This window comes from Nanorana parkeri, unplaced genomic scaffold (assembly GCF_000935625.1).
Source record: "Nanorana parkeri isolate BGI_ZX_2015 unplaced genomic scaffold, ASM93562v1 scaffold997, whole genome shotgun sequence".
In the NCBI taxonomy this organism is placed as follows: Eukaryota; Metazoa; Chordata; class Amphibia; order Anura; family Dicroglossidae; genus Nanorana; species Nanorana parkeri.
Genome location: NW_017307265.1, coordinates 244,800 through 272,338, shown reverse-complemented (window position 1 = coordinate 272,338; position 27,539 = coordinate 244,800). Strand labels below are relative to the sequence as shown.

At 40.3% G+C, this 27,539-nt stretch overlaps 1 protein-coding gene across 1 annotated transcript in view; it reads right to left on the bottom strand.

The window, feature by feature from the left end:
* WNK2 (WNK lysine deficient protein kinase 2) overlaps positions 1-27,539 on the bottom strand; it is a 162,387-nt gene that overhangs the window by 13,266 nt on the left and 121,582 nt on the right. Inside the window, exons 16-23 of the mRNA XM_018567015.1 lie at positions 27,206-27,373; positions 22,502-22,547; positions 22,288-22,413; positions 17,066-18,048; positions 14,285-14,865; positions 8,498-8,703; positions 6,545-6,763; positions 2,801-2,899 (exon numbers count right to left, since the gene is read on the bottom strand). Of these exons, the coding sequence (XP_018422517.1) occupies positions 2,801-2,899; positions 6,545-6,763; positions 8,498-8,703; positions 14,285-14,865; positions 17,066-18,048; positions 22,288-22,413; positions 22,502-22,547; positions 27,206-27,373 (2,428 nt within the window). The remainder of the gene's footprint in view (positions 1-2,800; positions 2,900-6,544; positions 6,764-8,497; positions 8,704-14,284; positions 14,866-17,065; positions 18,049-22,287; positions 22,414-22,501; positions 22,548-27,205; positions 27,374-27,539) is intronic.

Below are 27,539 nucleotides of genomic sequence, written 5' to 3'. Positions count from 1 at the left end.
CCCTCTGCTGCTGCCATTCAGCAGAGGGGGACCTGAAGTTCTCCATCAGGTCCCCTTCTAGTGATTGACAGCAGCAGAGGGCGGGTGCAATAGCTAGTTTGCTATTGCAAAGTGAAATAGCCAATAGGAATCTAGCTATGCATTCCTATGGTGTTTTTTTTTTTATTCTGACAGCGTACACAACGCTGATATATCCACAGTGCAGCTACCAAAATATTGTGTAGGACTACAAATCCCAGCAATACATTATACACTGTATGTATAATGTACTATTGCTGGCATTTGTTGTATTCCTATATAGCTGGTGGTATTCTGCATTGCGCCGTATAATCATTTTATACAGCGCAATGCAGAATACCACCAGTTATATAGGACTACAAATCCCGGCGATAATACAATTATATGGCACAATGGAGAATAACACCATCTATAGAGGAAAACATCAGATCCCAGCAATAATACATTATATACAGCACAATACAGAATACCAGCAGCTACAGAGGACTACAAATCCCAGCAATAGTACATTATCCTATAATGTACTATTGCTGGGATTTGTAATCCTCAGTAGCTGGTGTTATTCTGCGTTGCGCCGTATAATCATTATACAGCACACTGCAGAATACCAGCAGCTATAGAAGACAACTCCTCCCAGGCATAGTACATATACAGCGCATGGCAGAACACCAGCTACAGAGGACTACAAATCCCAGCAATAGAACATTATAGTATAATGGACTATTGCTGCGATTTGTTGTATTCCTCTGGGATTCGTTGTCTCCTTTAAGCAGTATTTTTCAACCTGAGGGCCGCTGTGTGATTTCTGCTGTGCTAGGTGAGAGTCCTCCTCAGCCCTCTCCTAGCGCAGTGTCATTTCTCCCGCCACACCACCAGATGTCACTGCAGCAGCCGCGTCATCCCTAAATTTTACCGTTGGGGGTCACCACAACTTGGCAAATGTTACCAAGGGGTCCCGGCCCTAGAAATGTTGAGAACCACTGACCTAGTGAATGAGGTCTGTCAAGAGGGTTGGTGGCTTCCGAATGGCCACTTCCTCAGGACGAAGGTGTGTTATACACTTTTGCGAGCTGGAATAGCCAATCAGCGAGAAGTATGTGCTTAGCTTACCTTTGCACTACAGTCTAAATCTGCCCTTTGCCTATAGTGCTGTGAATACTCTGTACACAAACTGGATCAGTATCATCTCTTTCTATTGCAATTGACCTGCATGCTTGACTCCTGGAGCTGTCTTCTTTCCTCAACTTTCTGGTACTACAAAAGTCTTTCTCACAGGATATCAAACAACTGAACAGAACAGCTGTACCTGCATTAATATAATTCTATTAAACCCAATATGAAATGGATCTGTCTTTAGATTTGTCAATGGTGCAAGTTGCAGGAGTAGTATATACATTACAAAATAAGGAAAGAGCGACAGCATTACACACCATATCTAGATCAACCATTTGTTGCCACCCATAACCTTTAGTTGCCTGCATGGTCTTTAAAATCCAAGACCACTCATCTAGAAATGATTATGCTCTGTTTCTTTCATTGGTTATATTCATCACAACCACATCATTGCTAAAACTAGAATCTTCATAACGGAATCATATTAGCAAATGTCAAAAGAAAAAAAAAAAAAATGCTAAAAGACCTTAGAACTTGGGGGCTTACAGGTTGGTGCCTGGCTGCTCAGACTGCGGTTTCTTGCATGCATGCTTTTGCTGCTCAGATATTAGCCAAAAGCTATGCACACAAATTCATTCAAGTGATGTATGTGAAATACAAAGCAGTATCTGTAAATCACAAATGGAAAACAAAACTTCACTATGAGAAAATGATACTCAACCTATGGCCCCCAAGAATTGCTATATTGTTATGTGCGCTGTTTAAGTCTGTTTACAGACACTAAAGGGTCAGTTCACCAAAAATCCACCCAGTGACGTTTCAGTTATGAATGGGCATTAGTAGGCTGAACCATCTATTGGCTTCTTACTTCTCATGGGGTCCCCAACTAGAAGATCTTCCCTTTGCATTCCCTGCCTACCACCACCCTGTAGCACTCCCCATGCTGCAATCTCCATACATTAAAATAATGGAAACAGGAACAAGGAGAACCCTCAAAGGTTACAGTAGGTAGGATGACACAGGAACTTAATTGCAGATAATTCAGCACTAGTGTCCATGAGAAATACAAGAACTCAATGGATAATTAAGCACACCAGCATTTACCTAAATCTGAACTATTTTTTTGGTGGACTGAATCTTTAAAATAAACCGATCATGTGGAAAATATGAAGAATGCTACTTCTGACATTTTCTTCTGAATGCTTGATGCCTGGCTATTAAGTTGACCAACTAGGTTTAATAATTTAGGTCCCCGTCCCAAAAAAGTATGTTGATCAGAAACTGTAGAGGTCCATACTTGTGGGTCACTGACAAAGTATTAAAAAAAGAGGGTCAGCATGATGGACAGGCAAATGGCATTTTCAGAAACAGAGGTCATTAATTGCAGCCTCCATGTTTATCTTGCCACAGGTTTAGTTTAAGGTAGCCATAAACCTTAAGTACCTGGCCAATAATACCTTTGATTTTAAGAGACTGGTGTCAGATAGTGTAGGGGCTAACATCAGCATTTTGAGAGACCTATTCTGGGATAAAGGTTGAGCACCACATGCAGAAGGATGATGTACTGTCAAAAGAATAGATGGCTGAATGAGTGAACGCAGTTAAAAGAAAAGATGCGGAGGATGAAGGAGAGATGAGGCGTAGTAAATACAAAAGAACAGATACAAACAGATGGATAAAGACACAGGTCCACTGAGGAATCGGGTACGAGGTTTGCTATTAGACTTATAGGTCACTCTCTCAGACGTTTGGTGGTAAACCGTCCAGCCTGCAAATGAATATAGAGGAAAGAAAACAGAGAAATAAACTGATGAACTATTATTACCTCTCAGCGGTTGTCCTAAATCATCAAAGCAGCTTTGCCACCCAAGTGATTCCACTTGCTACCTAGTAAACATTCTAGCAAGTCAAGAAAACAAAGCGCTACAGAATGCTCTACAAAAAACAAGGGATGGAAATGATATTGATAATGACCTCTCCTTCTGGCCCGGGAACCCCTTGACCATAATATTTTTTACCAAAGAAATGTCCAGCGCACAGCAATCTACATACTGGGCCTGATGTATAAAAACAAGGGCAAAAAAAAAAAAAAAGTTTCATCCCCAATGCCATCCAGTGGCTTCACTTTTCTTTGCTCCAGGTTTTGTACATCAGTCTTGATGACTTCATGTAAAAAAAAAAATGAAGGCAATGGTTTATTGCTCATAGCAACCAGATTTTGTCACCTGTACTACAAGACAGACAACAGGCATCTCCCTGTGCAACAGGCAATCCCCTTTCAGATGCTTTCAATACACGAGGCCTAAAATTGCTGAAAACCATGCTGTGAGCTGTAATGTCAAGCAGCCTCATTCAGATATCTAGAAACAGTAAGACAAGTAATGAAAGATGATTTCTAATTGGTTTCTATGAGTCTCTCATCGACTTGGCTACTGGCAACAGGGTTTTGTCACCATGGGTTATGACAATATTTTGGCAATAATAATTTTTTCAGTATATATTCAGTATAAATATATTCAGTATATTTATTTTTATATAGACTAGGGAAGGTTTAGATCCTTTGTCAAGTTTTTATTGCCGTCTTTGTCCTTGCTGGAAAAATTCACCCTTCTATTTGTCCTTGTGACCATTGTCACCATGGCAAAAAGTGAGGTAAAACACGGTCACCAGAGCAAGAGGTTAAGAAAAATCCACTGACTTTGGAGAGATTTTCTTTGCACTTGCAGTTGTTTCTTCGGCACAGGAAGTGACTGAAAATATCCCCAGTAAGATAGTGGCAGCAAAAAAATGGTTTAAAAAAAAAACCTAAAAACAAAAAAACTATTATTAATACTGTACAGCTATTCTGTAGATTTTTACTGCCATATGCAGTAAGTTAGCAAGTCACCATTTTTCAAAGCATGACACGGGAGTTTGTTGGTTTTCAGTATGCCATCATTTCATAAATGTGCCTCATCACATGCAGTGTGAAAAATGCTTTACTGTAGGCCTCATAACTGAAAGTGTCTGAGAGAGGAAATGTTGCCCACCATTGAAATAAAGGATGACTAACTGGTGCACATGGGCAACAAGAATGCCTTTGTGTGGAGCAGATATGCAGACCAACTCAGAAAAAGTAAGAGCCAAGCTTACAATTTCTATTATAAAAGGAGGGGGGTTGTCAAATCAGACGAAAAGTCGTTTTGTCCTACAAGCAAAAACACCTGAGGCACTAGAATGGGTGCTGAAGGTCTTCAGTCAATGCATCTGTTAGGAATGAAGATAGGAGACTGCATACTCAGACATGTTCAAGCACAGTTACTGGAAGAACATTTCAGCACCAAAATTTAAGGCAGTCACATGGTATAGGAGGTTTCCTCCTACAAAAGTAATATTGGCACCAACATTGTAAATGTAAACTTGAACCATGAAAGTCACTGTGCAGCAAAGTCTGACAGGGTCAGTTGAAAAAGAAGAGTATTTCCAGTTTAAACTTTTTTTTCATTAGTTTCCCGAAAAGTGCAGGGAAGGTCAGAACTTCAGTCAGGTTTTTCCTTCTGTCTGAAACCTTGCTAGGTATATTTGTCCTCACTTCCTGTGCTGGTGACCAAGACAGGGAGCAAGAGGGAAATCTCCAATCAGGGACATACAGCATAGACAAACTTGTCAATGGCACAGGAAGTGTGGGAAGTGTGGGAAAATCTCCCCAAATGGGCCATATACACAGAAAGAAAAAAAACTTGACTAAGGTTCAATCCCTTCTCCCCTATCGAAAGAAAAAAAAAAGGATGGAGTTCTGGTGCTAGAAGTGTTCCTTTATCATTAGCAGTAAAATTGACCAAAAAAAAAAAAAAGAGAAATGCTGGTTAATAAAGTAATATTATCTGTGCAAACATGATGATCGTGTTGACTATTGGGATTAGGTTTGGTGTTAGGTTGACTATTATGATTAGGCTTGATGTGTTTGGTTAAGGTTTTGTGAAAATAACAACGTGCATGTTGCCTAACCCCTTTCAAATGGGCAAACATTTTAAGAAAAAAATGTTTTCTACATTTTAATGTATTATTTTTTTACAAATGTAACTGTATCTAACAATCACACGCTGAAGGCTTATTCTGTCAATGAAGCTTCCAGCCTGCATGTGATCTCTATGTCATACCCAACACCATGATCACATGATGGGGATCCACTTTGTTCCCAATCGTTAGTGGGGACCTGAGTGGACAGTGACAGCAGGCTGGGTTTTAACCCCTTCGTGACGTGAGACGTACACTGTACGTCCCGTCACAAAGTGCTCAAATAACTGGCCACGTACACTGTACATGACCAGTTATTTACTGCTCTACAATGCTGGTAACCGCTGAGAATCAGCGGTTACCATTCATTAATGGATGCTTCAGTATAGCGGCATCAGCTGCATAAAGTGGTGGATGCTAGCTCTGTACAGGGAGGATATAAGGACTGTGGGCAGACAGAGGTTAAAATTAACCTTTCCTAAGAGAAATGTGGGAGCTGTGATTGCTGTCCTCCCTTTGAAAACGCTAAGCGCCTGGCCGTTATGTTATGCTGTTATGTTGACCCTTTAGCGTCAAGACTTCCTAAGCAACTAATGCAGCAAAAAAAAACCCCATTCAGTGTACTTGTTCTTGGTTAGCATCCGAGATTCCTGAAGCAAGAAGCTCAGTATGAGAGCAAGAAAACCAGCATTTGTAGAATGAGAAGATAGCCTCTCAGTAAAGGTTTTCTCTAATAATAAAATTGTAAGCGTGATAACTCCTTTCAGAACATTCCTGATTTGTTTTTGTGCTGGAAATCATGTTCCCCCCAACAACCCTATCAGTTTTTGTGAGATAAAAGCCAATGTATTGGTTTCTGGGCACTTGATAAAGGAAACTTTCCTGGTACATTGTGCATTTGTCTCGCACAATAAATCTTGAACTGTGGCATTGAAACAGCTGTGCTGTCCTCGATCTTCATTCCTCGCAGGGAAAGGGAATGCATTTTTAAAAAGAACACTAACATATGAAGAAAACCAGGGCAATAAGCCTGCTAACCGTTTATACACTGTGCAGAAGAGTGTGCGTCACTAGCCCGTCGTACCAAATTAAAACGCTGAATCAGATTAGCGAATTATGTAATTCGTGTTTCAATGCTAGCAAGCGGAAATTTGACAGTGCAGCTTAGCCAAGACTGCCCCGAAATGTACCTGAATAGATTTCAGCACAGAGAAGATGAAGATGAATGAATCATTTTCGCAGTGTCTGGCTTCTATTGAAATGCAGAAACCCTGCTGTAAAAGCAGAAAAGCCACGTGCAGTCGGAAGGCAACACAGCCCCTTGTTGCCTTATTATGCATCTGGCTACATTTCATCCTGAGATGCTGCACTGACAGTGAGACTAGCTCAGGAAGAAAGCCCCGCAGTGATAGATCACCTTGTCCACAGCTGCCATGCACATCACCACCATCCCGGACTACACCAGAACAGATATTGTCAGATGACACCGTGACCTTCACTGAGCAAGGCTGCTGCGTCTGGACACCACGAACCGGGGACGCTGTGAGGGAGGAGCCAGCAGTTTTGCCCTTTATATCTGGGTGAGATTTAAGTGGATCCTTGGCAGGTAACCCATTACACTCAGCAGTGATATTGCCTGCAACAAAAAAGCAGATGTATAGAGAGAACATGATCTGCAACAACTAATATAAAGGAACATTAAATCAGACATATTACAACTTACAGTGCAATATAGAATGTAATATAGCATTTAAATTGTAATTTCATCATTAAAGAGAACCGGCAGGGCTGGACCTATGTACGATTATATTTAGTCTTAAATCTAAACTCTAAACAGAAGCATCTGTTATAATTATTACATGATGAAATGTATGCAAGCAGCAGAGCTCAGGCTGGGGGAGGGAGAAGCAACACAAGCAGCTAGTCAGCTGTGCAGTGCAATGAGCATGCAGATAGGAGGAGAGAGCAGATAAACTCATCATTATGCTGCTTTTCCATGCACTGTCCAGTCACATGCTGGGGGGCGGGGAGGAGACCTGTAAATGTTCGTGAACTGCAGTTGAGAAAAACCAGGCCTCCTTCCCTGCCTATATATCCTTTGGAAGGTAAAAACTGCTTCTGTGTATGTATTTAATCTGTGTATTAAGGAGTTTTAAACTATTTTACATGTGAAGGCTTACCTATTAAAAGGTTTGCATTTACCCCCTTACTTTGCTTTAAATACTTTCCGTACATGTCTGATCCCCAATTGTCCTACTGTATCAGCCTCAGACAAAGCAAGTCAAGTTTACACTTATTTTTAAGAGAGATAAATATAAAGAAACCGTCACTTTGTCCAATTGGGGCAATGTAATCGATTCACTTGAAATAGTATCTCCCTCAGCTACTGATTGCCATCTTTGCTGCACCATTCCTCTTTTGGGTTTCAGGAGTCCTAACTCTGTGTAAGCTCCTTTTTGGATGTGTCAGATCTTACAAAGGGTTAATGACTTCCTCCCCTCATGTGACTATGTTCGAGCCCGCATATCTGAAGGTGCCAACATACCCTGAAGCACCAGTATTCCCCAACGATGCCAACAGAAAAACTAACTTACTCCTTGTGGGTCGCTATGCCTATAATCAGGGCCGCTAAAAAGGGGGGATACAGCAAGTTGGCCGGACCGGGCTCCATCATCGAGTCACCGGCTTGAAATGTTTTCTTCCCTTATTTCTCCCCCAAGGCTCTATTTCTTTTATTATTTTCTCTCCCTACCCCTCCCCATGCACATCTCCCCCCCCACCGTATGGTTCTTAGCAACTGGGACGCTGTGACTGGCATCTCACCCAGCTCTTAGCAACTAGTGACATCACTGATTGCCAGGAGCAGGACGGGATTAGCCCGGAGTGTCCCAGGTTGCTAAGAGCAGAGCGGGGAGATGTGTATGGGTTTGTTCATTGAACTGCACAACTGCTAGTGTGAGTGTGCCCATACAGTGCCGATACGCTCAATTGCATTTTGGGGTGCCATTTAAATGAAAGGCAATGCAATACACCTGCCGCACTGTGCCGCATGGCAGGTGAATTGCGCAGTTATACAACAGTCATGCACATGACTGTTATAGGCAGGGCCTATAAAAAGATCCAAAAACCCAAACACACCATTGTTACTACTCCATTTAAAATAAAGTTTTCATTTTTTTAAATGGGCAAAAAAAAGGGAAACATGGGGGAAGCTATAAGATATAAAGATCAGGACACAACAAAAGCAATGATTTTCTAAAACATAAAAGGCTTTGCATACTCTAACTTGGAATTAAATTTTAAAGGTGGACTGTTTCTTTATAATAGCATTGCACAATATGCATACACAGCTACAAAGTGCATCACCTACTTGCCCCGTTTTTCAGGTGCTGAACCAAAGGATTAAGCAACTTTCCGCTTTTTAGTTTATTCTTGCTGATTCTCCGTCGACGGCCACTTGGTGGTGCTGCGTGAAGGAAGCCCACATTAGGAGGGAGAGGCTTGCCCAGCCTGACGTAAAGAGCTTCTATCTCTCTTCTCTGCTGTACTTGCAGTTCTGTGATTTCTTTCATGTGCCTAATGGGACAAAAGAAAAAAAAAAGCTTGACTTGTACAACCGACATAAATCAAAGTCTCAGCCAGCTATACATTATCCTTGTACTTGTAGTGAATGCAGGACAAACCTATGCGGGCAGGAGGTTGTCCAGCTGCAGCTTTGCATTACTATACAATGAATAAAAAGCTTTTAGTGCAACACATTATCGATCCCCAAGGTCTCATTGATTAAAATGAACTAGGACAGACCTTGTAAACATTTTCAAAAGACTTAAGGGCAACAACGATGTGCAAAATTCAATGACGCACACAAAACAATTTTACATACAAGGTCTAATTGGTTACTATAAATTACTGCAAGTGGCACACTGCTCTCCTCTTAATAAATGAGCCCAACTTACTGTAGCAAAACAAATAAAAGGAGCCCCCTAAAAAATGTATAAACTGCAATAACCCTTGTCACAACCAATTAGAAATCATTTGCTAGCCATACACAAATTCAAAATGTCTCAATGATCCATTTGTTTAGTAAAACACATATCAAATAATTTATACACAATCTAAAAATCTTCTTGCTTAAATGTGATCACTTCTAACATTAAGAGTCCTTTGGGAACAGTTAAAATGTTGCTGTGAAAAGGGTAATTTTGTGTTTTAATGAATTGGTTTGATTGGGAATGACAGAACGAGCACTTCCTTCAAGTCACAATCAACCAAATGAAGCTGGATGATCGCTCTCAAAAATGACCAGGCGGGAGGGGAGTGAAAACTTGATCACGGAAATCAATAATGGTGATAAAACAAGCATGATTTACTAGAGACATTCAAAATATGGAAATAAATTGGACTGGTACGCATATGACCTTTATAAGAAGATGTAAATACAGGTAAATCTGGTTCCTATGGGCTTTTGCACATTGAATGCAATTGTTGCACTGCAAAACAAACTAGACCTTTAAGCCTCATGCGCAAATTGTCTATTTTATCATAGAAATTTAGGCCAGGTTTGAACAGTGTCCCCCACAGACATTTAGGGATGGTTGAGGGGCTTTGGGCTTGCGTTGATGGGCAAATAAAGCGTACTTCCAGGTGCATTTGGCATGCATTTTAGATCAGTTTCATATGCTTTTGGGACCATTCACTGGTCCTTCACAGGCACATTACACCTGCAGTTGACATCCTTGTAACCTGCATTTGCCCTCTCAAGCTACATCAGCCTGCTTCAAGCCGTTTTTGCATTTATACTGACTTGTAAAGAGATCTGCTGGCTCACTGATGTTGGCTATACCCTACACAGCAAGCAATGAATCCCTGGTGATGTGTGCCAGTTTTTAAGTCCATATTACGATCTATCATGTTTAAGCCCTGAAGGTGGGAGGTCTTTAACCACTTGAAATGTGTTAGATAGTCTTTACTGACAGACATCTCAACAAGCATCACTTAGGATACCTCTTATTTGATATTATTTTCTTTTTTTTAACATAAAAGTGGTTTCCTATTTCTGATGATGGGGGCAACGTATTACGTTGTATTGTGTATAATGACTAGTACAGAAGGAAACATTTTGGAGAGGCATTAATTACCTGAATTAAACGTTATCCAATATCAAAATCTTAATCCAATTGAATATGTATATTTATAAAAGGAATCTGTGTTTTGGTTGGAGCTTTAAAAAGATACATCAGTTCTAGCTACAGGAAACGGGTGGCAAAGAAAAAACAGCAGTACAATGGTCAATTCCTTCAGTTCTTACTAAAACCATGTAAAATGTATCAGCTCGAAGAAGCACAAGGCAGAAATGACTTTTGGTTGCCAAAGTCAGTGCTCACAGCAGGACTTTCACATTTATATAGGAGGAGATTAATTGACCCATTTATCTGGGGTGGGTGCCATTACAGCAAGCAAGTTGAATGATGCCTTTTTCTCGGATCCTAAAACCTGCAATCGGAGGACTAGAAGCTGTTAAAGGATGAAACCAGGGCAGTCAATATTTGTCAATGGTTTACATTTCGCGTGCAAGTAATAAATAAAAGCACTGGCCAGAGACGCAACTAAACCTCTCTAGTGTTAATTTCCATTTTATGAACGGACCACAATGTTCTTTCCATTGTTGATATAAATTAGGATTCCTGGAAAAGACTGCAGTTAACAACCTAAAAACAAATACAAAATACAGTTGTAGTCTCTGCCCTCATTCCAAATCCACCAAGACGGAAACTGCAAAGCTTCCATACTAAGCTCCTTACTGAAAATGCTAGGTGCCTGTCTGACATGATGATGCTCTGGCTTCGGTAGTTTCTGAGTCACCGATACGGAGCAAGTAAAGCAATAGGGAATACTCCTACTTGCTGTATGCTGTTCTCGTTGTGTGATTCAGAAGTAATGGCTAGCTTTAGTACTTCTGAACGAGTAATACTTTTTGGGGGAGGTCAGCAGGAGCAGCCTCCAAATTTCTCTCATCATAGGCATACTTTAAAGAACAACTCTTACCAGTGCAGTGGGGCTACCCCCGCACTGCAAGGGTTAAGTGATTGTTTTATCTAGGGGACTCAAAGCAGATATACTTCACCTGATCCTCCGTCCACACTGGCCTGCTAGACCGGTCCATACACCCTCTTCTCACCTGGGCTGTGGCAGTCTAATGACCACGGACGTCATCAGGTCTTATGCTGGTCCATTGACTTGTATTAGATGTGAGAATGTTGAGGGACATTTCATAGCCAAAGCAAAGAGGAGAAGAGAGAGGTGAGCGCTGACCACTGAGGATCAGATGAGTATATCTGCTTTATATGGTCCCCCTAGACAAAACACGCACTTAACTCTTGCAATGTGGAGGTAGCCTCTACTACAAGGGTAGATTATTTTTTAAATTTCCAGAGTTCTTCTTTAAATGGAAGCTGACCTGACATAAAATATCTCCAAGGTAGTAGCAGTGTTAAAGCACAGGCAAGTACCAGTCTTGGTCTTCAAACTAACCTATCCCTATCTAGATCCTAGACTAAGGACTTAACTTATGCCCTAAAACCAAGGAGATCAAGTCCAAGGGACATTTTCTCTCATCCTTGTAGAGTCCTTGGATTATAGGCCTAAAAACTGCACATGGCACATCTTCTACTGAAAATGTAAAGGTTTTATTTAAAAATGTTATTAGCTTGTTGATGAGGGGGAAAAGGAAGAACCAGGGAAGGCAAACTTCAGATTTAAATCACCACTTCTCTTATTTCTAGTTGTCACACATCATTTTTGCTACAATTCAACTCTACAACTGAAACTAGAATTTTAGTGACATGATAAAACCAGTATTTCAAAGCAAGAACCTTAAAATATCACAAAACAAAATGGAGATTTTTACTCTGCCAGGTCTACTTTAGCTGTAATTCTGCAAATTGCTACACGGTGACTAATGCAGACAGCATAGACGCTCTGAGTCACTTCCTATTATCCTTGTAGATTATGTGCGTCAAAGACTTCAAAACTTCTGTTAAGTGCAGGCATTAGGGGAAAAGCAAGTCGCTTTATCTCTCCATTCCTGCCAGTATAAAAAGTATTCACAAGTTACTATTAGAAATTAGATATTTGGCAAGTTTTAAACTTCTAGATAAAGAGCATGGTCATCAAAATAAAGTAGATCCACTGTAATAGGGAGGGAGGAAATTTCATTATAAATGGTCAAAGACAGCAAAGGAAAGTCAAGGTTGAACAACTGTTACAATAATGATTTACTATGGCAACCTGTAACAAAAAGGTGCTCCTGAAAAGAACCCAGTATTGAGAAACTCTGCCAGGAAGTGAGAGGCAATCTACCCAAAATGAAAGGAAAATTCGGTTGCCACCAAACAAACCTTCCCTCACCACCTGACCTGGTGACATAAAAAATGTTTTTGTCTAATTTCGGATAATGTGGTGAAAAACTGTTCATTGCTGTCTGAATGCCTGTTAGCGAGATTTCCTTCTTATTTTCTTACAGTCTGTACTAGTGCAAGGGGAAGGCCATATTTTAGAGTTGGTAAACTGTAGCTAAAGTAAGTATAGTAACCGACTTAGGTTACCATGTTACCCTGAGGAAGGGACCCTGCATGGCCCTGAAGCATCGGATAAATTATTTAGGTGATACGAAGTGAATAAATCTGAGCAGATAATTTCACACATCTGGAGTGCTGGTGACTTCACTTTCAGTTAGGCCAATAAAGCATTCTCACTGTACATGGGGCAAGTGTGTGTGGTACTAGGCCCCAAAGTCAGGGGTTGAGCCCTTCGTAAATTTAACTAGAATCAGAGGCGACCACAGAAGAAAGTTGTTTAGCTTGCTAAAATTAGTAGCAAGGGACTTGTGGTGACTACTCTTAAAAAAGGACATTTTAGAATTTAAAAATGGTAAATGGGTAAACTGTAAATTCAGAAAGAGGATTTTAACAAGAACATCTCTTTAGAAGTCATAGCACCTTTAGTGTAACTTTGACCTGACTAACATTGTGGAGAATACTTTTTAGCCATCCTGGTATGGACTTGCATTGATACTCAAGGGCATTGCCTTGTTGAGCTGGACAGGTGACAGGACATTCTTCTTTGGAATTTTCTGATGCACACGGATATTCATGGTTCCTCAAATGAAGTCAAGTAATGGAGGTCATGGGGCAGCAAAGCATCCCCATATACTCACACTGCCACCAATATGTTTGACTAGTGGTATGATGTTTTAATGTAAAAAAACATTGGCATATTAAAAAAAAGGACACTGTAAAGACCTTGCCTGTTGTCCATCCGTCTGTTGGTTGCTCACAGGCTGTTCATTACCAGTGTTTTAGCTCTACAAAAATGCAACAGGATGAGCTGGAAAACTGCAGTGGTGGATGAGAACACCTTAAACTTGCAGGTGCACAGGAACAGAGTCTGCAATTATGGCAGATATTGATCCTGCGTTATTGAGTACATATAAGAAGCCAGCATCTGATTTAGCCCCCCAGGCTCCACTTATAACTAAATGTCACTTTCAGTGGATAGACCTATTCATGACTTCAAGAAAAGGAGCATAACCATCTACTACAACAAGATGTTTTCTTAGATGTCTTTCAGCTCTGTTCAGTTTACTGTACTCTGATCAATAACAAAATGTGATATGGTTGCTAAGGGATACTGCATTTTGCACTATGCTCCTTTATTTAATAAAGTTTATCTTTTTTTTTTTTTTTTACAGTTACCAAGTAATAAAGCAACATAAAAAACATGGCTATAGCCCAACTTCACTTTTCAGAAGGAAATAGGAAAAAATAGCCCAGCCTGTGGATAAATGAATGCAGCTCTCACCCCCTCTCTGGAGCTGTCCTCTACATTCACTCACTTTGCAAGCCAGCGCTAGTCCTCAAACCAGCATCATGGACACAACCCCCAGATGCGCTTTATCATGCCATTCCGGGCTCACAGTATTTCTGGACAGCATGACACTCACAAGTCAGTGTTCAGGAGGAAATATTTGGGATGTTGGGCTTAAAAGCAACATAACAGAGCATAGTTAAAGCAACATACTGCATATAGTACCAAAGAACATGCTTATATAAACTTAATTTTTCTGACTTTTTAGATGGACAGATCCAGATATACATACTTTTCTCTGAGGTTCTGTAATTCCTTTTTCATATCAGAATCCTCAAGCTCCGAGTCATTATCACTGCTCACATAGGAAGACTGTGAATGAAAAGATGTCACATTTATTGTAGGGATTTTCATGCCTTGACCGCTTGGGGAATCTGGGCCCTGCACACTAGCCTTTCGATGCAAGAAAGCTGTAGCTTTCTTCATGAATTCATTAGCCCCTTTGCTTGGGGTAGATGGAGCAGAATCTTTGGCCTTTGGCTGAAGAATCTCATCCTCATCTGAATCACTTGACACATGTCCACAAAAAAGAGAATTTATAGGGGAAGAAGTATGCGCTCGAGGCACAGAAGGCTTGACAAAGTTGGTAGGAAGCTGGTCTAGATAGACATCTGGTGGGGCAGAAAACCTCAAATAACTCGGAGATGTGACAGTGACCTCATCTTCTGTACTCATAACAGAAAACCTCCCAATGGTTTTCGACTTTTCAGCATGATGATGCCTCTTTTTAGGAGGAGATCGTTCTAAAGAACTTTGCTCTTTCCACTTCTGGTCTCCAGAATGGCGTCTTTGTGATTGGGCGGCAGCATGGACCTATTTTTCTCTCGTCTAGTCTTCGAGCTCAAAAGTATCAGTACATGTACTCATACTTGTACCGAGTACTGTACTTGGTATCTGTGCAACCCTACTTTAAAAGGTAACTTAATGCATACTGCTACTTAAACAGTTGAAGTGCATTAAAGTTTACCATTTACATGTCAAATTGTAGTCTCCACTATTTGTTATTGTTATTCTGACCGTCATATGATTTTCACATCTCTGTCCCACTGTACAGCAATGGAGATTACTCTGCTAATCCCTAGTTAGCTTTTCCTTTCCCTGGATCACCTTTCTGCTCATTGGGACGTAAGTAATGCCAATTCATTGTCTAACAATAATAATAAGATTGCATCACGAGCCTGCGATTTGGCAGTAGTTTGCCACACATTCACATGATTATCTGCACAGAATTTCAGATCCTTTCACAGGAAAACAGTATGCATGTTGTATTTATACTGGTAATTTGTCTGTTTGCCTGGAGCTTAAATAAATCCATCTTCCAAAATAACATTTTTAATGAGGGTAAACACTAGATGGTACATAGAGGTATATTAGTCATCTCGGACACAAAACTATTATAATAATGCAGCAAAAAAGGCACCTGCCAAAGAATCTGCAGGACACCTAAAGACTGTAAATGTGTGATTTGACTTTTCTCTTCTTAAGTTAAACAATACCGATTGGTCTCCTCCCTGCTCCTCATCTTTCTGCTCTCTTCTCTTATCAGTAGGGATGCACCGATACCAAGTACCGTACTCAGTACAAGTACAGATACCTTTCGAGCTCCAAGACTAGAGAAAAATTAAAACTTTAGGAGGCAGCTGTCATTTGTAAGGAGCACACAGACCTCCTGGGATTTGTACATCTCTGTTTTAAATGTATGATTTTGTTTTTCATAAATATAAAGGGATGCACCGATACCATTTTTGCGAGTACAAGTACTGATACTTGCCCAAGTACTTACAAGTACAGATACATTTTTGTTTATGGTCATGCAACAGTTTTTCTAAAACAATATCGAGTAATGATTTCAGGACAGTGGTGGAGTGCCAGAGCTAGGTCCCAGCTGCAACCGCTGCAACCCTGGTAGTTCTCATGAAAATGCCAAGTATCGGCACTGGTATCTGAACTGGTATCAGTGCATCCCTACTTGGCAAGTTCTTTGTCAAACCCAATAATTGCAGGATACCTGACTGACCCCAAGTAATGCTCCTCCATCTTACAGTGCTGCTGTACAATGGATTACAAGACAAAAGAATCAAGTCGAATTCAGGTATTTTTACTAGCTGCATTTAAAATAAAACATTTTATACATACACAACTGCATTCATCTGGGTTTTTTTTTTTTTATAACCGCCTAGAGTTTTAGTTTACTTTAAAATGTAGTTGTATCCTCTTTACATTGTACTGTTGAGGAATTTTAAAACATTTCAGTTCGGTCATTTGACTCTTATTGTTGCACTCAGAGAGACTAGATACGAGAAGGGTTTACATGCAAGATCCAGCCACACAATGATTGCTCACAATAGTGCATGTTCCCATCAGGCAAACAGGCATGTCTGGGTCTTTAGGAGTAGGGAGGGGAAATCAGACAACTGATCATCTTCAGGGAAAGCAAAAATGGCAGTTAAAAAAAAAATCAATCCCAGCTGATCGACCCTTGGCTGAGCAAGCTCAACCAATGGACATCAGGGAGGACATACGCACACAAAATCATTCCCTGATCTGTAAAAGGCTAGATTGGGCAAAAGATACACTTTCCTTTGTACCTCTAAAGTTGTATTAAAACTTTAAAGCTGTTTTCAACAACAAGCTGTCCATCTACTAGCTTGGATGAGGGAAGAGCAGGGAGCAGATGTGTGGCTTATCCTGCCATGCCTGTGTGTTTGTGGAGACAGACGCAGCTTACTAGCACACATAAGGGTGGCTCCATGGGACCATGTAAGGGAAAAGAGCCCCCCTAAAACAGGATATCAGGGCCAGCGCTCAGGGGACCAGCTGAATGTCCAGGAAACTAAAACATTTAAACATCAAGGAGAAGTATCCATTGTAAGTGATTTAATCAGCATTTGAAAACGTTTTTATTTTAATATCACTTTATAGAGACCCTGATGTGTTATAACAGTTTATACCCTTCATACATTTTACACTTCAAATGAAGGTTTAGTGAAATCTCTATCACACAGATGCTTACCCTTTGCCTTGGTGCTTCACAGTCATCTGAGCCACCACTGAGTGATTCTGCTGATAGAGCACTCTCAATTGGATACAAGATGGATGTGTTACAACCAGTCATTGGAGTCATGTCTGCATTCATTGGCTGCGAGCTTATAACTTCTGCTGTACTTTCTAGGGTTCCAGAATTTTCTGGTGTCCCAGCAGGCATATTAGCTGGAGTATATTCCTGATACAGTAGATTTCTGAGCTTTTCATCTAAAGTCTTAATTGTATCATATGTATATTCCACTCTGGGTGGACCTTCTCCATCTGACTCCATGCTTGCTTGTTGCAAAGTTGAATTTACCACAGGTAAAGCTAAAGGCTGAGTCTGAGAAACAGGTTGAGATGCTGATGATATTTCATGAACAACCTGAATGCCATCGTTTGTTTGATTACACTGGACAGCCATACAAGTATCTGGCTTTATTTGCACAGCTGGTGAACTGCAGTCTGATTCGTAAAACACAGGCTGAAGTTTCACAGGTTTTTCCTGAGGAAGGTTGTGTGGTTGACCACTATCATGGGTTACCTGTGCAGGGTGGACAAGTTCGTTTGAACCCTTGTCATTGTATCTTTGATCTGGAGGTGACACGCATGTATTGTGCTCAGATTGTGCCAAAGTGCGTGCTGTTGCCTTCTCATTAAGTGACAGTACATGAGGTTCTGCTACTTCCACTTCAACAACTGGCTGAAAAACCGCAGATGCACCAAGAGTAGCAGGATCTCCTTGCAGGAAGGAAACAGATTCAGGAAGAGTTGAAATCGACATTTCAGTCTGAGTTTGCAGATCGGATGATATAGTGGATGACGACTGTGTTATAGAGGACAGTGTCAAGGAAGTAGGAATTTGTGTAGCATGTTCACCAACATCTGCGGAGATTGACTGGCCTGTGGTTGAGATGGACTTGTACTGTTCAGTAGGGAATTTATGTTGGCCATCTTCACAGACCATTTCATCTGTAAGAAATGAACGGGAAACATTATTCCATCTATCTGATATCATAGATACAACAGCTAAGACCAACCAGATTTGTATCTCCAAGCTCTCCAAACAAAAACTGTAAATAGATATTGAGTAGGTTGAACCTAAATAGCAGGATTTTATTTCTTCTACCATTTTTAACACTCCCTTGGTGTGGCTGGAATACATTTAAAGCTTCGGTTTCCTCCAACTGACAGATTTGGTTAAAATGAATTGCTAATTTATTCCCACACTAGATCAATATGATTCCCAGTCTTAAAGTAAACTTGTCATGAGATAAACAGAGGGACTGTCCTATAGGACATGTAACCTTCTGACCATTATAACTCTTGGTACCCAATCTAGAAAGAGCACTCATCAGGTAAACACAGTGATGGAGCACTGAATTTGAAGTATTTTTAGATTATGAGCAAAGTTTCCACATTTTCTAGAGGATTTTGCCACTAGGATTTTATTCCTTTGTTTAATTAATTTCAGCACTAATTATTTTTTTCTTTACTTATATATTGTAATGTGAGGAATTGTTTGGTGAATCACTGAAGGGTATTGAAATAGTGTACGTATCCACTTTTAAGTTTATTTTAGCACAGTGCAATATTTATTTAATTTGCTTCTGATATAGCTAGTTACCTAACTGTTACGTGGAGCTTGATTCTTTTCTCTGTCACTGACCTAAAACAAGTAGGCAGATTAAGAAAGTCAGAGAGAATTGTCAGAAGCCCTTAACGCAAGGCATCAAAGAGCCAGGAAATGAACATTTTTGGAACAAAAGGCAAACAATGCAGACTCCATGTTTCTCTTGTGATAGATGTTGCTTTAGATGCATAAGTGTCATTTTAAATGCATGGTACCTTAAAGTAAAACTGAAGCCAATTTTGTTTTGTTTTGGATGAAGAGAATTATGACCCTTGTCAGGTTTTTTTGCCTTCTGTATCTCATTGGGGAGATTTCCCTTCACTTCCTGTTTAATAGCCACAACAGGAAGTGAGAGGGAAATCCCTCCAAAGAGAGGGAAATCTATGGTAGTCAAAAGGATCACCAGAACTAGTGTCCCCATTGGGAGATTTCACATTTATTCCTGTTCCGATGACAACCCAAAATTCAGAATGTTCTTTTTCCGTAATAATGGTAACCAGGACAAATAAAGAGGGTCAATCTCCATAATGGGGACACCGATAACATCAAAAACCTGACAGGTCTGCTAATGTCTCTATACTCTATCCAAAACAAAAATGTTTTTGCTTCAGTTGCACTTTAAAGTGACTGTCATATGGGGAGTGCGGGCTCCCATTGTTGGCCTTCTTAAGAAAATGCTAGATGCTTGAATGCGTTTGCCTTAACTACTTTTTTAATTACAGAATAAGATTGAGCATGCTGTAAATGAGGGTCAGATAAGTGTTGGAATTACCTATTAAACCTGTTCTGGTAAGACAGCACTAAAGCCAAACATAGCAGCCAGGGTACTGGCAGTTTCCAAAAAGGAAAAAATAGCAATCGAAGCCTCCATCATTTTTTCATGACAGAGTCCCTTTAAATGTTTTCATTGCTTCACACAGCCGTCAGTACACATTGACAGCATTCCAAACTCTACATAAACCAATGTGCTAACATGTGCTGTCATCACAGAGCTCAGTGATGACTGCTGTGAATCAAGGGCAGCAATCAACTGGGTTGTATAAAATGTAGAGATTGTGAATGAAAATGCTGGCACCCATTATAGCCAATGTATGTGATGCTTAACAGGATCAATTCATTGAGCTATGTGCTTCCACCACTTCAATAAGGAATAAAAAGTAGTCCAACTTACAAAATTAAAGACCTTCCATAAACGGGTACCAATTAAATAAAAAGTCCCATTTCCTGTTTTAATATATCAAGCAACAACCCAAATGCCCTGGAGGTTCAGAAAAATACTTCTGTTTCTATTTGCAGCAGAAGAATATGTAAATGAGAATTTGGGAACATTTTATATGATTTGTGATGAAATATATTAATTCATGCATTAGCCAAAATGTGACCTGAATAAAATACTTGAAAGGACTGTTAATACGAATAATTCAGCGGCCAGAGTATAGAGGTGGATGAGGTCTAACCAGACGTTCCATTATCTGGAGCAAGGTTGCATAAAATGTAATAGCGCTATGGAGTGCGTCTACACCCCACATTTGTCACATGAGCAACCTCAGTGCATGTGTTGTAATGCTTAAGAGAACCAATCACAATTGGGCTTGTGCAATAATCTAAATATTCAATATCATTAAAAATGTGCATAAGGTTTACATTAACCTAGTAAAAAAAAAAAAAAAAAAGGTCTAGGCTCAGGAAGTTACAGGTAAACACAGACTGGAGGCAGTGTTATTGGCCTGTGGCAGGGCAGTTCAGAGTTTGCATAACGCACATAACAGCCCTGTGGATCAAGTTCATCTAATCTAAAAATGTAATTGTATCAAGTAAAAAAAATTATGTTGACGTCCCAGAAAGGTAGTGTTCTTGTCAATTACTGTGAGCTAGAAGGCACAAAAGAAATATATATTTATTGCGTAAACTAGTAATACAAATCAACCATGTAATGGAGATGAACAAAAAGGTAGACATGTTTGAAGTTCAATCTGGACAACAACCATGGCTCCCTCCAAATATAATGGAAAAAATTAGTGTAGAGGAGGGGTGTCATCTGCAGGATTCATCAGGTGAAACGTACAGTATATGATAAAAGCCTCAAGAAAATAAATGCAGCCACCACATCGAAGGACTGGTAAGCTCAATTACATTACATTTTTGAGGGTTTTTTTTGGTTCAGTTATGATTTAAGAGAAAGGAAAACAACTATACGACTGATGGCATTATGATTATTGCAAGACAACATAGTGTTATTAGTAAGAGTTCAGGCAGCAGACTAGGGCAGCAAATGTCAGCTCTCAATTGTACCTCTGATGGTTTGTCTAAGGATGACTCTTGGAGCCAAGTACTTCATAGGTGAACCAGCTGAATTATCGCAATCAACAAATCAGGGTAATGGTACACTTACAATTCTTCAAGGATCAGCTCTCTACTGGAGGACATAGCAGATAGGTGAAACACTCATCTGCTTTCATTAGTTATATTTAAAAAGCAGTGAATGTGCTGTGCAACATTTTAGTGCAGGTGAATCCATCTGGTGTATGTGTTTTTAATTACAGCAATTAATTTGCCTAGAATGAATGTCTGGTGAATGGCACATTAACCACTGTATAACTATAGCCCCATTTCTCATTTCTTTGCCAACTGGATAACCGAGGCGCCATTCTTTCCTGACAGGGAGTGAAGCATACAAAATAAGGAAATGTTCTTTTATCTTTGAGCAATCCTGACAGTGGAGATTCTCGACAGCAACAGGATTGCAATTGTGATATTAGCCTTTAGAGAATTTTCCTGAGAGCAAGGCAGTAGGATAGAATCATTAGACTTCTGTGATTAAGCAGTTTTTCTCATTATGCAGCATTATTTGCCTTGTAAGGTCAAAAGTTTATCAGCACGGATTGGTAAATACGTAATAACGGCTTCCTGAAAGGTACATAGTAGGACAGTGCCCAAATGTCCATAGCTTCACATGTAGACTGCAGTATGTGCCAGGGGTCAGAGACGCCAAATCACTGAAATAAGCAACCAGGGCTCATTGGCATTTGGGCAATCTCATAACTGCAGCCAAGTTCATTATTTATTTTTATCTATTTATCATTTAAATAACTTTAAATGGTGATAATTTGAGTTTTAGTCTCATTCCTCTTTTACATAGGCCTACAGGGCTAACCCCACAAACAATACATAACATATTGTAAGGTCTCACGAGCAGGGCCCTCCTAATCCTCTTGTATCAATAGTAATTTAACTGTACTCTCTCACTTTATTTTGTTGGTGTTATATAAAGCCTGTATAATAAGAATACTAATATTTAAAATGCTTCCTGTAGATGACAGTATGGGTGGTGCATAGAATGAATTTCTTTCTGAATGGCCAGGGGACCATACAACAATGTAAAGTGATTGACAAGAGCCTGGAAACGCTCACCTGCAGAAAAGCAGACCAAGTCACCATATTCCTGACAAGTACAGGCCTTCACATAGAAGTGTTGCAGTTGTGTACACAACATATGTCAGAATAGAAACAAAAGCCCAGGGCAGCTAGACTGCATTCCTACATGTGTTTTCATGCCAAATGTATGAGGGTGAATGTACCTTTGGCATTAGCAACTGTGCTGTCACTTTGATGCTCCGACTTTGTGGTCACTGAAGAGACATCTGTGGAGTTTGGGCTCTCCATCACTGGGCAGATGATAAACCACCGCTTCCCAGTATGCAAGACTAGAAAACACAAATGCATAAAAGCTTAATAATCTACATCAATGTGAACAAAAAGCCAACTATGAGAAATGGGATGATGATCTCATACCGTTTTGCTGGTATACTGGTGTCTTTACTTGGGCATGTTGATTTTCCTTGAAAAATTAAAAAAACGAAAGTGTTTAGCTGTCTTACCCGATGAGACCACAAAGTTTAAAATCGTAAAAATCTGATTCGTTTCAAAGAATAAAGATAACCAAAATGATGCAAAATGTTTTGCAAGGGCCAAAACAGGGAAAAATCATTCAGTAGCTTCTTCGATTTCTCAGATAATCCAGCAGCAAGATCTCTATGTAGAAGTTCCCAACTTGGTGCCAACTGCGGCTGTTACTTTGACAAGCAAGGGGATCACTTTACTCCTGCTGCATTGAACTAAGAATCCAAAGAAGAGATCAAGAACCACTCATAATGGCCGCAACAGGTGAACTGAGCTGGAAACAACAGTGTTACAACAATTATAATAATGGAAAAAAGAAGCCCCCCCATCACCCCAAAAAAGCTCATATTTGATTAGGAATTAAACCACATCTCCAGTAAATAAAAAAAAGTCCTCACGCCAATGCTAGGGGCAGAAAGGCTAAAAAAACACAGTGTTCCCACTCTGTCAGTTCACCTAGAAGTAAAAGTAGGTGAAAACGGTCACCATATTCTAGTAGCAATTTGCTACTAGATCAGAAGTACTAGGTATAGACCTAATTTAGAGAAATACTTCATCCTCAGATATGTGATCTTTACTGTGTGGCCCTACCTGAACATATACAACCTTGCTACAGAATGTGACCCCTCCAGGTTCTCTTTAACCTGTGCATGTGTGCTATAGCCCCATTTATTCCAATGGGGAGCCACACTCTACAACACGTGTCAAACTCAAGGCCCAGGGGTTGAACCCGGCCCACTAGGCCATTTCCTAGACTTCTATTTTCAGATCTAGGTATTAAGTTATTACTAAAACCAGTGATAAATCGAATGCAGAGGCAATTATGATAAAGATTAGATACATTTACAGGCGGTCCCCGGGTTACATACAAGATAGGGACTTTAGGTTTGTACTTAAGTTGAATTTGTATGTAGGTCGGAACAGTTACATTTTTTAAGTGCAACTCCAGTCAAAATAATTTTTTTTTGTTTTGGATAGCATAGGGAAGGGTCACGGTTATTTTGCTGTCTGTTCCTGTTGTTCAGAACATTATAATATAATTAAAACATTTTTTTATTTAAAATGACACAGCAAAAAAAGTTTTTTTCTATTTTTAATTTTATTAACTTTATTTTTTATTATTTGTTTGCATTTTATTTAATTTTGTCTTTACTTTTTTTACATTTTTTTTGTCTTTTAATTATTTTTTTGTAATTTTTTTTTTTTTTTTGTATTTTTATGCTGGGAGCCATACCCAGCCTGCTATTGGATATTTCAAATTGCAATAGCCAATAGCAGGCTGGCTATTGCATCTGCCCACTGCCTGCTGTCAATCAGCAGAGGAGGGGCCTGAAGCAGAAAGTTCTCTATCAGGTCCCCCCATGCTGATTGACAGCAGACAGGTGCAATAGCCAGCTTGCTATTGGCTATTGCATTTTTACAATATCCAATAGCCGAGGCCGGACCAGGAGACCAGCGGATTGTCCGGACCGGGGAAGCCGGTGGAACGGCTAAAAAGTAAGCCATCAGCGGAGGTACGTGGGGCATCGGCGGTATGCAGCGGTCTGTGTCCCCGCTGCCTTCGCCAACACAGGCGCGGAGAGCAGCGGAGATTGAAAGGCAGCCACAGTTCTCCTAAATGTACCGGCGGCTGCCGGTACCATTTAGGAGTACTGTGAACCCCGTTCATAAGTACGGATTGTCCGTAATTTGGACGTCCATAACCCGGGGACTGTCTGTATATAGTTACAGATTTGAGGGCAACCATAATGTTGATGCGGCCCATGATTAAATTGAGTTCGATACCCCTGCTCTACAGGATCGCTGGAGAATAGAATGAATGGGGCTGCACTTAATTGGGATCAAAAGGACCTGCAGGGGTATCTTTGAGGCAAGGCTGTGCAGCTCAGCTAGATTAAGGCTGAAGGTAAGTACTTATGCACTCAGTGGACTGCACTCAGACGGGGTGGGGGCATGCCTTAAAGTGACAGTAAATTAGGAGTTAAAAAAACAACTTAAAAATGCATTCAAGAACCTTAACTATCAACAAAAATGTACCTTATTTGTGTATCACTCGGCTGTAGATCCTCAAATCATCTCTGAATTGGTGCGGACACTGTCCTTCCTTCTGGAAGGTGGATACTTTTGTTCCCCATTGCCTGTGTGTGTGTTGTGAAGTAGCTACCACTCCAAGCTCGCTCCCGTGATGACCACAAATCTGACGTTTAGTTTACTCATTTGTATTGAGCTTGTAGTCCATCACGGGAGTGAGCTTGGAACGGTGGCTACCTTACAACAGACACAGGGACCATTGGGGACAAAAGTAGCCACTCTCCAGAAGAAAGGAGGGTTAAAGGTCGCTTTAATGGGCAACTAGTTTAATGGGCAACTATGTCTGATATATAGTATTTTACTCTCTCCACTAACTTTTTAAAATACTGTAATGAATGCATCTGGTAGTACCAAGTTTAGAGAAACTTGTGACCGTCCAAATGGTCAACATTTGCAAGAATAGTCACTACAACAGATGATTCAGTAAACAAAATAAAACTATATTAGGTTATTTTAGGGTATTTAAAGCAGGAATTAGACAATGTAAATAACATACTAATATTATAATCTACATCACCCATTCAGCTTGGTAAAGCAACTGAAATGTGTAAAGACATTACTCTTGCTAGGTGTTATAAAACCCACCCTGCCGACTCCATGTAGCTTTATTTGTAAAAAAAATAAATCAAGGCGACTGGACTTGCTGTATTTTTATTGAAGACAGTTCGCTGGTCATCCGACCAGCTTTCTCAATTCAGGAAGCTAGTCAGATGACCAGTGAAACTTCTTCAAGAAAAATACAGCAAGTCCAGTCGCCTTTTTTTTACAGATACCATGACCTGGATGAATGAGAACCTTCACAGACATATCCATGTAGCTTTGTCACTGTGAAAGGCCAAACTTACAAGACTTCTGTGCTGGCAATTCTTGGCATAATCACGTCAATCCACAGGCAACATGAAATTAGGTGTAAGCTTTCTATGCAGTGTGTGGATATTTAAATGCATCATGCATATTTCATTTGAAATTGTATATGGTTTCGTTATTGTTGTCTGATTCCATCAAACTGTATTGTATTTAACTACATGAAAAATATTAAGCATTCAAAGTAATCTTTTGGGGCAGTTAAGAGACTGCAACAGCAGGGGACGCGATGACACATGAAGCCTTGCATACACTAACTGTTACCTGGCATGCACATCCCCTACACAGTACATTTACGGGTTAGAGAAAAAAAATATTGATACTTCCAATTACGTCCTAATCACCTCTACCCCATCACCAAGGATACCAAGTAATGAAAGAAAACAAATCCAAGCTGCCAGCAATGTGGGTCTTTGCCAGTCTGCAAATATGACAGCTTGTGCTAGATAAAAGAGCAGTGATGGCGCACCTAGGGCACACAGAGGCTCCTCTGGTGGCACGCAAGCCTAGGTGCTGGTTTCCAGGGCCCGCACCCGGGGTGCTCACGAGGGCCTCCAGTGTTCCACGGGGACTCCAAGTCACATGAAGTTTTTAAAGATGGCCACCGCAAAAAGAGGTGGCCATCTTTAAACCTGGCAGGTGCCCAAATCCTATTATATTGCCGAACCAGCAATATATAAAAACAAAACCATCCCGTGATGGTCCAGTGGAGGATCAGCATGATCTGCATCTCTTGTGATCCTCCACTGGACCACAAGGATAATCCCCAAGTGCTGGACCCCAGGGATTCAGCCCCCTCCATGCAAAAAACAGGAAAGCAGGAGGCCAATTTTTTAAATAATAGTTGTGTGTGTTTTGTGTGTTTTTTTTTTAATGAAGATGTGTGTTGCATGTGCGATATGTTTCATTACATGTGTGAGGTGTTTTTTTTTTTTATGTGTGTGATCTATGTGTGCGAGTTTCATTATGTATCTGATGTGTGCATTTCATTGACTGTATAAATGTTTGAATATATACGTGTTTCCCTACTTTGCCTAAGGGAGTGACGCTGAAAGTTTTTTTTAAACCCCAGCGCCCAAACTGCAATGCAATAACAAACTTCAGTGTTGGCACTTCGAGATAAATTAATTGATTCTGCGTTGCAGTTTGGGTTCAAAAACGTTTGTCATCACTGTACTAGGGGGTATTAGTGAATGAATACTCCTGTCATACAAGTAATAATATCTACCTGCTCATAGCTGGTTTTGTTGTTTTACAAATTGATTGCATTCAACAATTCTACATTGCAGCTGGTTTATTTTTCACGGCACCAGCTACAGGATTTGGACAGCCAGGTTCTAGGCAGACAAAAGTAAAAGTCACTCTTTTACCTGCAGCAGTAAATGTCTTGTAAAAGATTTTGTAGTGTGCATTAAAGATGGCCAACACTAATATTCATTACACATCCCTGTCCCTTTGTGGTCCAACTTCGAATAAATAACCCCGCAATAAAAGTAATTTATGCAGCCGAGAAGCAGGTGCTGACAGCCGGGGGTGGACAGCAGTCAATTTGCAATTTGCTTAGAGCAACAGATCTCGTTTCACAGGGTGTTCTGGGTAATCCAGAAAAAGCACTGAGCATCTCAGATAGATGTACTGTACCTCCCTCATTTCTGCCTTGGAGTCAGCCTGTTGAGGACTTGCCCCTTGATCGGAGCTTCTCTCCCCTTCCGTGTCTTCGCTCAGCATGTCCTCTGCCTTGTCGATGACATCCTTCATCTGCTCAATGAAAATCTCTTTCTCCATCTGCAGTATGAATTCATTTTCCACCTGGAAGCATACAGATATGTTAATTCACAGTCTTGCCGCATCCACGGGGCACAATATCAGAATGGGAATACTAAGTGCTCTAAAATAATACACCTTCTGTTTAATACAACTGAAAACTTGGAGACTGTCATCCTACTATAGGGGGGGGGGGGGGGGGGGGGAGAAT